The sequence below is a fragment of the Triturus cristatus genome, chromosome 9 (genome assembly GCF_964204655.1).
Source record: "Triturus cristatus chromosome 9, aTriCri1.1, whole genome shotgun sequence".
Taxonomy (NCBI): domain Eukaryota; kingdom Metazoa; phylum Chordata; class Amphibia; order Caudata; family Salamandridae; genus Triturus; species Triturus cristatus.
In genome coordinates this window covers 145761211-145775559 of record NC_140592.1, presented here as the reverse complement: position 1 = coordinate 145775559, position 14349 = coordinate 145761211, and the positions used below count along the sequence as shown (strand labels likewise).

Sequence of the window (14349 nt, the reverse complement as noted above, 5' to 3'; positions counted from 1 at the left end):
TTATTGGACATTTGCATCATCCACAAATTGTTATTAAAGGACTGTGGCAACGCACCCACGATGGAAAACAAGGAGTGCACTACAAATGTATTCCAACACCTTCCCCAGCGGGCGTGGCCATCCTCATGGCCTTGTGGGTGATGTAGTGCACTCCTTGTTTTCCTTAGTGGGTGCGTTGCCACAGTCCTTTAATAACAATTCGTGGATGATGCAAATGTCCAAGACGGTACCTTGCCCCGCTTTGTGGCTGACAACAGGAGTATATATATATATATATATATATATATATATGTATATATATATATAGATAGATAGATAGATAGATAGATATAGATATAGATTTATATGTATAGATGAGCAACCACACCCACTGGAGGGTTGAATTAGTGCAAAATTGGACTGCAGGTACCAGCATGCTCTGAGAATGGATTTCAAATAAGTGGCACACCAGAGGCCAATTAATGTTAGCATGCAGGGGACTATGGCAGCGCACATTATTTCCTGACTGCTCACATATGGCCTCTGAGGAAGAAGAAAGGATCTCTTCGAAATGCGCCAGAGTGAAGGATGAATAACGGGATGGGAAGCTGCCTTCTTGCTTAAATAAAGGATGGTTTTCCTACTTGCAGCGGTGTGCGGCCTCAATTGCTGCGCAATTTTGGGTACATAAAGGCTGCTGCGCAGCCGAAACGCGTCTCTCTGAAAACTATGAAACTATATATTATACATTATAGCGAAAACCTAAAATAGTGTTTAGCATAGTATGACATAACTGATAAAACAAAATGTACACTAATAGTAAACCCGCCAATAAAATCAAGGTATAAACAACTTTAACCCTTTCCGTGCTCATGACGGAACCACTCCGTCATGAGCCACGGGTGCCGTGTGCTCATGACGGAGTGGTTCCGTCATGCTGCGGCCGTTGGCGGCTGCTCCGCCCACGCGGCGCTAATTCCCCGCCTGTGCGGGCGATTAGCGCAGTGGGCGGAGACGTGACGGAACCACTCCGTCATGAGCACAGCTCACCCGTGACTCGTGACGGAGTGGTTCCGTCACGAGCACAGCGCCACTGCGACTGCCCCCAAACCCCCCCCAGCGCCGCAGCGGAATTCCTGCCGTGGCGAAGGGGTTAACCAATAAAATCAGAGAAAAAATGAAAACAACAATATAAAAGGCGTAAAAATGTAAACAACTAAATACTTCAAAAACAACAAATGTTGCAGGAGGAGGAAACTCAGCTGGATTCGCTGACCAGACCTCAGACCATTAAAAAATAATATATACATCTCAAAAACTACCTAATCAAGTGAGTAAAATGTATATTTAAACTAAACTTTACTTGTTAATAAACTAACCATTGTAAAATAGCAAATAATTAATAAAACACAGCTTCTATCTGTTTACATAGACTTCCTAAACGAGAACCACTACAACTTGGTAAAGTGATAAACTGCCAGAAAACAACAACTATCAGAAACCAGCAAAAAGATAAAAGAAAGTAAGTATACATAAATTAATTTAAAAAAAACTATAAACTCACCTAAATAGCAAGCAAAAATATACCTAAATACCTCAACCTCTACAAACATTTACAATTAAAATAAAATTTAGTTTCTCTTCCAACAGAAAAGAAAACACATGCTCCACAATTGAACAGCCCCAACGGAGAAGCTGCAAAACAGTGGGAACCATCTAAAGAGAACATACATGTAAGTACACAAAATAGAAGTTGGTGCAAAATTTTACATGTAAATAACAAACTTGCAAACTTTAAAATATTGTATATATTTATACAATTACAGTACTTTCACCTACAGAGACAGCAAAATACATAACCTTGCAGAAAAGCAGATACTAAACCACATGGGCTACACCTACAGTCCAAGAAAGTGCTTCAACAGAAAATATAAATTGGAAATGTACCAACTTTTATTCTAATGCATGCTATGGGCGGGAAACTACAAAAGAGGATGCTGTAATTCATGTAAGAGAGCACAACCACCCACTAAATTTGACAGAAATAGAAGCAAGGAAGGCATGAAAGGATATAGTAGAGGCAAGCACTAGCTCCCAGGAACCCACAACCAAAACTCTTAAAGATATACTGTCTAAAGTCCCTGAACACATCACAGGTCAACTACAACCTATACCACCTTCGAAACATTTAATTGCACAAACTACAAAAGCCACCAGTGATACTCCTTCTGTCCCTAGAAGGAACATGACACATAGAAATACCTGAAAAAAGTAACAATGACACATAATTAGTAACCTTTCCTTTTACGGGATGAAAACACTGGGAAACAAATCCTAATATTCTCTGCAGCAAATAACTTACTAAACTAAGCCATTGTCAAACCTGGAAGAATGAAGGGACCATCAGAATGTGTCCCAAACCATTCACTCGGCTATACACCATAAATGGTGATTATGAAAACACAAATATTCCTTTTATATATGCCCCACTACCAAATAAACAAAGCAGCAGCTACTATGACCTCTTAAACCACATTAAACATGAACCAAACAACTACTACCCCCAAAAATATTCATAGACAGCAAGCCATGATTTAAACCATTTAAAAAATGTACCCCAACACAGCCATATAAGGCTGTACTATCATTGCAATCTAAGCTTGTGGAGACACTGCTAACAATCTGCACTAAGGGCCTGATTACGACTTTGGCAGTGTGGGAGCAGGTCTACCATGCTGCCCCCCCACTCCCACACTGCCAAAGCCGATTTGGTGTCCGGCGGGCATTTCTTTGAGGGTTCCACAGCAGTGCCTCTGAAAATGGACACCGCAATGGTATCCCAAAGGCAGTTCCAGCACGGCATGGACTATGGAGTCCATGCTTTGCTGGAACTGGGGGTGCATGCACACAGGGGGGCCCAACATGTGCCCCCTGCATGCACCAACATGCATGGGGCAAGGAGGGCCCTGTAGGGCCCCCTTTGTTTCATGACCGCCAGCAGTTTCATAGAGTAAGAACCTCCATGAGACCACGAGCGGTCATGAAACTCATAATATGCATGACGGTGCCGCAGCTAACCGCCGCACCACTGCCAGGGAACGTGTTCCCTGGTGGTTGCGGTGGTCCGGTCATCAAAGTTGTAATAGGGCAGTCAGACCGCTGATGCGTTGGTTGCCGGACCGCCACCGCCAAGCCACCGTGAGTTTGGCAGCTCACAGACCACCAAGCTCATAACCAGGCCATAAGTGTTCAATACTCTACATGCAGTCAATTTGCCTTTGAAATAATACAAAAATGATAGCACTAGCCTAGCCTATGTCTCTGTCACACAGGTAGCTAGCCACTAGAATTTACTAATATTTACAAACATTCTACCAACAAAATGAAGACAAAGTAAGCCTCCTTAATGGATTGTTTTGAAGCGATTTGGGTTGGGAGACTGCTTTGCTCCCGACACGGACGTCAAACTAAATTCCAAATACCATGGTCGAATATCTATGATAGCACCTTGGCACAGGAAGCTTAAACAAACAACACAGAGGAAGAATGGCACAATGCCTTCCAATCAACACTAGGCAGAACGGGGGCGTGGCTAAGCCGTGAAGCGCGATGGCCGCAGTTTAGCGGAGCTCTGATGACCCCTCTACTCCCCCGTCTATCCGCCACTATCATCCGGAACTTAATTGCACAGCCTTTGAAGGGGAAAGCATCCGGTAGGCGTTCGCAGGACAACAAACCTCGGGGAGCGACCTGGGCCCCGAGATCTGGCCGTGTTTGCGGTGCGGCCTTGTCGTGAAGTAGAGACTGGGGCTTCGAGTGGCGGCTGAGGCGGGGAGCGGAGACCATCCCGGAATACCCCCGAACGGGGGACTGGAGCCGGAGTCTATCGGAGGTGTGTCCCCTGCTGCGATCGACGCAGGGCGTCTCCGGGGGCCGGGGCGGACCCTGGAACACCCGGGCCTGGGTGCAGAGCTGGCGCCGGGGCCTCGAGTGCTGAGGCGGATGGTGCATGGCCCGGGTGCTCCTGTGGTTCGGCTGGGAGGCCCAACCGGGGATTGAGATTTGCTGGCTGGAATCCGTTCGGGCTTCCCCCTCCCTCCCCTTCCACATCGAAGACACTGCAGCTGCAATGAATCTCAAGAGCTTTCGTGACCGAGATGTCATACTCCAACACGCCAGGGCAGGACCACCCTTGAAGTACGAAAACACGGACATTACATTCTTCCCGGACTTCACCCAGCAAGTTCAGAGACAGCGACGCTCATTGCCTGATTCCTCCCGTGCTGGCAAGGGGGGCGCAGCACAGGGAGAAGTAACGCCGGAACGCACACTTTGTGGAAGATCTTATCCTGAAACACCTGCAACCCAAGGGGCTTGGAAAGTTTTTTGTCATTGAGAGTCCATAGAGTTCCCAGAGGTCGACCTAGGCCTGGGGCCCCCCTCGTCCAATCCTGGCTAGGGTACTCAACTTTCGTGACCGAGATGTCATACTCCAACACGCCAGGGCTGGACCACCCTTGAAGTACGAAAACACCGACATTACATTCTTCCCGGACTTCACCCAGCAAGTTCAGAGACAGCGACGCTCATTTCTGGGAATCAAAAAGGCTCTGAGGGATAAAGGCTACAAATATGCCATGCTGTTTCCAGCCAGGCTTCGAGTTGAGGCAGATGGTGGAGCCTGGTTTTTTGAGCATCCAGAATCAGCAGCGGAGTGGCCAGAGAATCGCTGATCAGTGACACGCTTGAAGCAGTGGTGAGACCGGCGGGGGAGAGCGCGTAGGGACGGGCGGTGGGGGTGGTTCCCGGCATGGGCCTTCATGCAGACCTAAGCGGGTCGGGAATGGGACCTGAAGGGAGGACACGCCAGCGAGTATCTTCAGACATTCTGGGCCCCCTCTCAGTGCATATTATTGTGTGGTAATTTGAATTAGCTATATAAGTCTGTGCAATTGTTTTTTTTTTGGTATGGGGATGGGGCACCACGTACCCTACTTTTCTACTTTTAGTTATTTGGTGGGGCGACAGGCCCTCTGCAAGTCTAATCATGGACAGTTCGAAGCCCGGAGTGCAGGGGAGCAGGGAGGGGGGTGGTTGGGAGGGAATGTTCATGTTGTTTGGATTTCACTTTATGGAAGGAACAGTTCAATCGACTACACTCGATGATGGAATAGAGCGGGAGCAGGGTCCGAATATAATTTCCGATGGGTACATAGTGGGATGTAGCGGTTAGTCCTCAGCTGAAATGTTAACGGGCTGGGCGACAAGATCAAGTGCAGCATGGTGCATCAGAATATCAAAAGGCAGACCCCAGATGTTATCCTGTTGCAAGAAACTCATTTGTTCGGTGACACGTGCCAAGCGATGAACCGAGGGAGGTACAGGTTAGTGGCACACGCGGGCTTTAAAACAGGTTCCAGAGGAGTGGGCATATTGGTCAGGAAATCATTCCCTTTCACGGCGCAGTCCATGTGGTCCGACAACCGGGGTAGATATGTGGGAATATCAGGACAATGGGAAGGTCAGACCATCACATATGTGTCAGTATATGTTACCCCCGGCTTTCAGAATGAGACATATAAAGACTTGGGGGCAGTGCTGCTGTCATTCCCGCTAGGCCTCCTCATTGTAGGGGGGGACTTTAATGCTGTTGTACCTGGCGAGCAGGACCGCCACCCCCCACGAGACATTAGGCCCGCGCAGCGGTGGCTTTCTAACTTCTTCGAGGCCGTGGGGCTGGTAGATGGATGGAAGGTGCATAAACCCGATAGAGCCCAATACACCTTCCGGTCCGGTGCCCATCATAGCCTGTCCCGTATTGATTATATCTTGGTCCTGGCGTCACAGGCCTGTGATATCCGAGAGATCCGCCATCTGGGCAGGGGCATCTCGGATCATTCTCCGGTCTGGATGCGACTGGTCCTGGGTCAAATTAGTGTAGGGAGAATTGCTCCCATTAATCTGTGGTATTTACGTGAACCTGACATTCGTAAGAAACTAATTCAGACCACAGATCATTATTTCCTGGAAAATTAGGGAACAGTGCACTCAGCCCAGACATTATGGGAAGCCTATAAATCGGTTGTACGTGGGGAAGCCATATCCGTTATTACGGTTAAGAAAAAAGATAAACACAAAGACTTGGTGAGTGTGGAGGATGAAGTGCTTAGACTGGAGGAAGACCTGGAGCAGACAGTGATGCCTGAAAAGATGCACTTGCTAAGCTTAAAGCAAGACGGATTCAGAGGCATAGCGACGGATAGAGCTAGAGCACAGGGGAGAGAAATGCAGAGTAGTCTCTACGAACACGGGGATAAGGCTGGGAAATTGATTGCTTGTTTGGATAGGAAGGAATGGGCATCGCGCCTGGTGCCCGAACTGACTGGAGAGGGAACCGACCCAGTCACAGACCCGCCACGTATAGCAGACCGGTTTGCGGATCATTATCGGGAAGTCTACAGAACAGAGGGGCGATACACAGAGGGAGTAAATGCGGCCCAACTTCAAGATATTGTGCTCCCCACCCTGACTGACGAAAATCATGAGTACCTGGAGTTCGCTTTTGCGATTGATGAGTTGGCTCAGGCTATACGAGTGGTTAATTTCAGTAAAGCCTTGGGTCCTAATGGTATCCCGATTGAGTTGCACAAATTGCGGCCAGACAAGATAGCTCCTCACCTCCATTCAATGTTTAGGGATTGTAGGGATAAAGGGATACTTCCTATAGATCAGAGAATTGCCAACATTGTGGTCATTCACAAAGAAGGTAAGCCTAAAACCCATTGTACGTTTTATAGACCGATATCACTTCTCAACGCTGAGCCCAAGATCCTAGCAAAAATGTTGGCCACACACCTGGTAAAAGTAATTGATACCCTGGGGAATCCAGACCAGTCTGGCTTCATGCCGCACCGTAACACCGCCTTAAACCTCCGTCGGCTCCATGGGGTGTTGGGCAGAGCTACAACTATCTTAGAACCCGCGGTCCTGGTGTCACTAGATGCCACCATGGCGTTTGACATGGTGGAGTGGCTGCATCTCTTTGCTGTTTTAGACAAAATGGGATTCGGATCCCAGTTTGTGAGCTGGATTCGGTTATTATATTCTAAACCTGTGGCCCAAGTTGTCATGAACAATCGCAAGTCAGTGACTTTTGAGCTTAGCCGTGGAATGCGTCAAGGATGTCCCCTGGCTCCGCTCCTCTTTGCCTTGGCACTGGAGCCGTTGGCGGCGTGGATCCGTAGAGATCCAATGATCCGCGGTATGCGTTAGGCCCCAGACTGGGAGGATAGGATATCGTTATATGCAGACGAAGTACTGCTGTATCTGACCTCCCCGAGGGCCTCCTTGATATGTTTACTAGACATCCTCGCAATATTTGGCAGATATTCCGGATTTGCCATAAACAGGTCTAAATCTGTGATTTATGTTTTGCACGGTGAACCGCCAGTCCTCCCGAAAGGCTGCCTGATACAGATTGCCACAGATGGTTTTCACTAACTCGGAATATTCATTACATTAAATACTATGCTACGATTCACTCGAAACCTCCTACCACCTATTCGGAGGTTGAAGGGTGATATCAACCACTGGAAGCCCTTACCTCTCTCTTTATTGGGTAGGGCCGTCCTTTTTAAAATGATGGCACTGCCCCGCTTTCTATACGCCCTCCAAAATTCAATGGACACAGTTCCCAAGTCATATTTTAAAGAGATAGAAACTCTGCTCAGAACTCTCTTGTGGGACGGCAAACCTTGGATTGTCCTATCTAAACTCACTCTCAACTGGTATGATGGTGGCATCAGTCTCCCGGACATTAAGAAATATTATTGGGCAGCACATCTGACCGCGATAAATCAGGGGATGTACGGTCGACCGGATGACGCAGGATACGACATGGATAGATGGCTCCTCCAAGGTGGGGACTATAGTAGGGCACTCTATTCTAAACCCCGTAAATATCCCCTCATGGGTCCGACCGCGCACTCAGTTCATGTTTGACATGAAGTGATCAAACACCTGGGATGGGATCGTAGGCTCACACTGGCGACTTCCCTCTGGAATTCCGAAAAGCTGGGGAGCCTTTGTCAAACCAAAGGATTCGATAAGTGAGATCTTATTGGTATCTCCCAGATCAAGGACCTCTGGGTCAAGGGTGTAATCCTCCCATTTGCCTCTCTTCAACAGCAATATAACCTGGCTGGCACTGAGTGTTATAGATATCTGCCGGTCTGACACGCACTCCAGACTCACCTTGCTAGTAGACCCTCTCCTCCTGACGTGTCCCCCCTCGAGCATAGGATATTAGATGGCCATCTTCCCGAGAGGTCTATCTCTCTGATTTATAAAAAGCTAATAAACAATATGGAAGACCCACTCCTGTCCCTTAAGGAAAAATGGGTTAAAGATGACTTAGAACTGGATGACGAAGACTGGCAAGCAGCGGTCTCCTCCCCGAAGGAGGTAGCGGTCCAAGCAAGGCTACGTTTAGAGCAGCTAAAGGTTCTGCACATAATTTACATCACTGGGCCAGGCTTGGTCCGGATGGGCAGAATGGACAGTGGAGAGTGCAGACGTGGTTGTGGGGAGGTGGGTACCTTTATCCACATAATTTTGGAAATGTGTGCACATACAATCGTACTGGCGAGTCTTACATCACACTCTCTGAGAGGTACTCACAGTCGACTTGCAACCCGAAGCCCGCAGGTGTCTCCTCAATATTTGGAAGCCGACAGACCTTACCTTTTATACTAAGCAATGGGTGACCCTGGCAGTAATGGTGGCTAAAAGAAACATAGCACAACATTGGGGGATCACCAACCGACAACGCTAGACAAATGGAAGGAAGATCTGGACTGGTGCATGTTCTGGGAAAAATCAGTATATGTGGCCAGAGGGTGTCCCGGGAAGTGTAGAAAAGTATGGGGGCCATGGAACTTGTATAGAGGAAATATCTGTATCCCGCCAGCAACCTTGAATGACGACGAGACTCTTGAAACCCCCTAATTGTCATGTTTTGTATATTGGGGATTGACTAACTTTAACCCAGGGTGGTAAACTGGAGGATGTTTGGTCTGTTGCTCATGTCGTAAAATGGTATGTAATGTCGATTTGTTTCATAATAAAAAGATATACAAAAAAAAAACTCGGGGCAGAACGCAACCTTCACAAATAACAAAGGAGTACATTACTTATAAATGATAGCCATTAGCATATAACAAAAAAAAAGTAACCTATCAAAGTCCCCAAAAACTATTCCAACATGTAAACCAACATGACAAATCCGTTTTTTAATAAATATAATATTTTATCACATCAGTCTAAAAATGTAATAAACTCTAATGTTACTGAAGACTGAAATAATAAAATTATATATGGAACTCAATCCATCACATAAACTAATTACAACACATAAACCATACAATTCCAAATAACAAACACATAATATTTACACAAACAATACAATATAACATTTCCCACCCAAAGGAAGCAAAATAAATAAAACTTACTGTTGTTTAGCTGCAGATCTTCCTCTGTATCCATGCAGGAAGAATTTGCATTCCATCAAAAATGGAAAAAATATTATCTGAAAAGTCCACACATAAAATGCAAAAATAAAGCAAATCCAATAAAGATCCTTCAAAGCAATCAAGAAATGCTCCAGGAAAACCAAACAAGGAAATCAAAGTAAAAAGCATTGGTTTATTATAAAACAAAATGTATTTCTTTAAAAAAAATAAAAAATAAAGGAAACTGCAATGCCCATAGGCCACATTCTTAGGCAAAAACCTGTAAAGTAAATAAAACTCATACGCAAAACACATTACATTATCGAAAAACCATATACATCACACTTAGTCACCCATATATAGATAATATAACATAATTTAATATAACATAATGATACCTTACTTAAACTGTGTACGAAAATCCAAAACTTCAAACTAGTAAAAATCGCTATTATTATTACATGTAAATATACAACAACCCCACAAACAACACTATAACTAACGTCTAGACTTCTCCCTATATCTCCCTACCCTCAAAACCTTTAAAACAGCCTTACAAAAGGACTTACCTGTTCCAACAAACAAAAGCACCTTACCGCAACCTGGTTCTGGGACAATTGACTGGAAAGTAACACAAATAGATTACAAAATAGAAGGTAGCTGTTAGACCTGTCAGCCTGAGGGTGGTCTTCACCCAAACGTTTTCCCTACTTACTTCCAGTTTTTGCTGGTCATTTGTTTTAGGACTCTGTGCACTTTACTACTGCTAACCAATGCTAAAGTGCTTGTGCTCACTCCCCTAAACGTGGTTTGATTGGCATTTACCTAATCGGCATATTTAATTTACTTATAAGTCCCTTGTAGAGTGGTATACCATACACCCAGGGCCTGTAAATTAAATGTTGTCAGTGGGCTTGTAGTACCACCCACTTAAGTAGCACCTTAAAACCTGTCTCAGGCCTGCCATTACAGCCTCAACCCAATGTCACACTGACATGTTGACTTGGCATTTAAACCCTCTTGCCAAGCCTTAAACTTCTCTTTTAATACATATGTCACCCCTAAGGTAGGCCCTAGGTAGCATTTAGGGCAGAGTGCTGTGTAATTAAAAGGTTGAAAATGTACTGTGAGGGCTACCCCTCCCATAGATCAACATTGGGGATTCTTTATTACATTTAATAAGCTGTAATTCCTAATTGAGAGGAGGTAGATATGCCATGTTTGGTACCTATAACATTGTAATGATAAACCCTCCTAATGGTAAAGTTGAATTCTTCATTACAATTTTGGAAATGCCACTTTTAGAAAGTTGCCATTTTCCTGCTGTAGAGAGCCACTCATCTGAAATTCCAGGTGGTTCAGATGGGTCGACGTTAATCCCCAAATCCCATTGAGAACTAACGAGCAGCAATAAAGTATAATCTGCGTCCCAGTAAGTTCGAAAAGGTAAGGGGGGTTGGAAAGAGAGAGAAAAAGAACATTGACAGGTCTTTAAAGATGCATTTTATCAGTGCCAGGTGCTTCTGACTCCAGGAGGGCATGAGTACTGGATTCACAATGCAGGTGTGCCCAGTGTGTCAGAGTCTTGTACTGCTCTGGGTTATTATGCTCTGAAAATAAAAAACACATATTAGTCGTAAGGCTACTCTAAAGGCTCAACAGACGTTTTTACATATGAGTGGTGCAAAGAACCAAATAACAGTGACTTTGTATTTTACAACAACAATGCACTCTTTCTCCAATTGGTGTGTTTACTGTTTATGAATTGTGCTATACCAGATTTGCAAGTACACAGAGTGGCTAGCTCAGTCTAACAATAGTCATAAGCCAATAATATGGACAAGAACGGAGTCTGCACATATGCAGCTGCTAAAAATCAACTGCAGCTGCTCAATGTATCCTAAAACAACAAAACAGTTTCTGAAAATGCCAGTTTGCATCATTATCAGAAATACATCTATCCTGAGCATTTTGTTATGTCCCAAAAACAACAGTTTTTAGTGTGACTGGGATTGCAGCTATTACAGGAAATACGGCTTTCCCTGTGCAGTCTTTTACCTTCAAATGCCACCCCATCTGCTTCATTGCAACTAGAGGAGTATATGTTGTATAGGCATCTGTACATCTTGTGCATAAAATAAGGCTTGTTTTTACCTTGATAATGTAGCCTGCTGTCCAGTGCATCAGTGCGATGGGAGAAAAATGGTTCAAGTTTTGACTTGCTCTTGTGTTGCGCTTCTCTTCCAGGTTGAGTGATAATCATATGCAGAGGAGGTGCAGCAGAGCAACGAGGAACTTGGCAGCCAAAGGAGAGAGGCGTCTGAAGACTGCTGTCAAGGATCCAGGTGCCAAGAACGATCCAATGAGGCTAAGCGGTGTGTTGTTTTACAGCGTGGTTTAAATTACTGCATCTACAGGTAGGGGGCGCACTTGAAACGTGTCCTTCCGCTACAGTTTAATTGTTCACTTGGAGTGTCATGAAGGAATTTGCAGACAGTGCTACGGTGAAAGGCACCTGGAGGGTTTTCTGATTGTTCTGCCAGCGTCTACCACTGCTTTTGTTTTGTGAACATACATACATAAATACAATGAACATATAAATGGTGCCTACCTCTGCCACCATGGTCCATCAGTGTCTGTAACGTGATTAAGCACCAATCCTTATATACTATACAACCAGGGATAAGGCACTGGTACATAGGATAAACAATTATGATGTCACATTGACACAATTTCATGGAATCATGGTAACATGGCTCTGATGGTGCTGGCACACGCAGCTTATGGAGAGGTTATGCATGCTAGAACACAAAGGGTTTGGTAGCATGTGATACTCGTAACACCTGCCCTTAGCCTTTTGTGCCCTTAGCCTGTCTTGGGCCATATTACTGAGTGGAACTGGCAGACTTTGTGAATTCCTACCAGAAAGTCACACAATAGAGTGATTAGGTGTGTCTGAAGAGGTCATCTGATGACTGGATGGGGGAGCAGAGCTGAGCACAACTCCGCTTACACCTCAATAGCCTGTGCACTGCCTTCACACAAAAGGCCTAACAACCCTGTATTGTCACTGCAGCCATCCTAGAGCCAGAGCATGGGAGACTGGAAATTCCAAACACTTCAAAGAACCTTTCCAGGAACTTCACCCACGATCCAGAAGAAGCGCACCAGGGAATAAAAATAGGACCATGAGACACAGTATTTAGTTGACTAGTGGACCGCCCAAAGGACTCTCTGAGAACTGCCTGCTGCTGTACCCTGCTGTGCACTCTGCCAGACTAATGTCCCTTCGCCCCAGAAATGGCCATAATTTTATGGCCCTTTATGAAGAATGTTGGGTTTACAACAACAACCCTTTCGACGGTCACATAAAAACATGGCAGAGATAAATAGATGACATTTTTATGCTCTGGAGGGGCTGGCCAGAAAGTCTAAAAGAATTCCACAACTGGTTAAAGCAGAGAAACCCAAACATTCAATTTACAATGAATTAGAGCAATAGGGAAAACAACTTCCTGGATTTGATGGTGAAACACGAAGAAGGAATTCTATTTACCTCACTGTTCACCAAAAAAACAGATAGAAACACGCTGCCACACTTCGCCAGCTTCCACAAAAGGAACTTGAAGGATAACCTGCCATTCAGTCAATTTTTTCGAATAAGGCGTAACTGCTCAAGAAATGAAGACTACTTCAAACATGCAAAAATACTGCTTGAGAAGCTGTTTGAGCGTAACTACCCTCGTAAGCTGACCAAACGAGCGATGACAAGAGCTTGGTACACACCAAGGGAATCCCTTCTGACACAGAAAGACAAATCCAAAGAGATGCCCTTGGTCTGTGTGACCACTTTCTCTGGCTCTACCAAACGAAATAAAAAAGATTGTGAGAACATATTGGCACAGAGTCAAAAGCCATGAAATGTTCAAGGAACTGCCTATTTTTGCTCTAAAAAAGAACCGGAGCATTAAGGACCACCTGGTGCGAGCAAACACAAAACTGAAAAGAACTCCGCCAACATTACGAACCATGCTAGCACTTCCTCCAATAAAAGGACACTGTTGTTGTGGCAATTGTAATTCATGTGGAAGTACCATTGAAGGAAGCGATTTCACCTACGGCAATAAAAGCATTAGCCATGAAGAATTTACAAATTGCAACACGTCCAACGTGATATACTGCGTACTATGCCCATGCAATCTGGCATATGTTGGCACAACCACTCAACAAATCAGAACACGAGTGACCCAACACAGATCCTGCATCAAATGTAAAGTTTTGACAGCACCAATGGTAAAACGCTGAATAGACAAGAACCATGGGCCTCAAGAGATAAAGTGGACAGTGTTAAAACATGTGAAAGGCCAAAATATAGACACCTTACTGGCAAGCTTTGAAGCTAAATACATTCTCAAACTAACCACCACCGTCAATGGTCTTAACGAACTCCCAGAAATAATGCATTGCTTTTAACTCAGGTCCGTGTATGTACGGGATCAAAACCACTTTTGAAATCATCTTTAAAATATTCATTAAAGCCTTTAAAAGTCATTATACTTATTTGAAATCCAAATCACTCAGAAAGCCACAGTGCCCAAAAAAATTAAACAAAAAGATGTTCATCCATTTTTTTTAAAACAGGCCAAATGGTACCCAGCATACGGAAGAAGCCAATTGATTATGTGTTGATGGTAGATGCAGCATTGCTGTTGCCCACGACCGCAGACGATGGTCCCAGAGGCGTACCTCGAAGCAGGTTTTTGGACCAAAGGTGATTCCAACCAATTCCCACAGCTGCCGCTGAGGGAGGGACTGATTCTTGTAAGTGCTATTATTGAGCCGGTGTCCGTTGCACAAAGAG

General features: G+C 44.9%; 1 protein-coding gene across 6 annotated transcripts in view; it reads left to right on the top strand.

Moving 5' to 3' along the window:
• LOC146797537 (uncharacterized) overlaps window positions 1–14349 on the top strand; it is a 117743-nt gene that overhangs the window by 3575 nt on the left and 99819 nt on the right. For 3 of the 6 annotated variants that reach the window (XR_014969004.1, XR_014969003.1, XM_085627566.1), the window contains exons 2-4: window positions 1412–1501; window positions 1630–1712; window positions 11736–11863. Coding sequence is in view for 2 of the 6 variants with exons in the window: in XM_085627566.1 (XP_085483692.1) it covers window positions 1711–1712; window positions 11736–11863 (130 nt within the window). In the remaining 4 variants the exon portion in view is untranslated. Of the gene's footprint in view, window positions 1–1411; window positions 1502–1629; window positions 1713–11735; window positions 11906–14349 lie in introns of all 6 variants that reach the window. The other 3 variants (XR_014969001.1, XR_014969000.1, XM_085627567.1) reach the window with 2 other exon arrangements.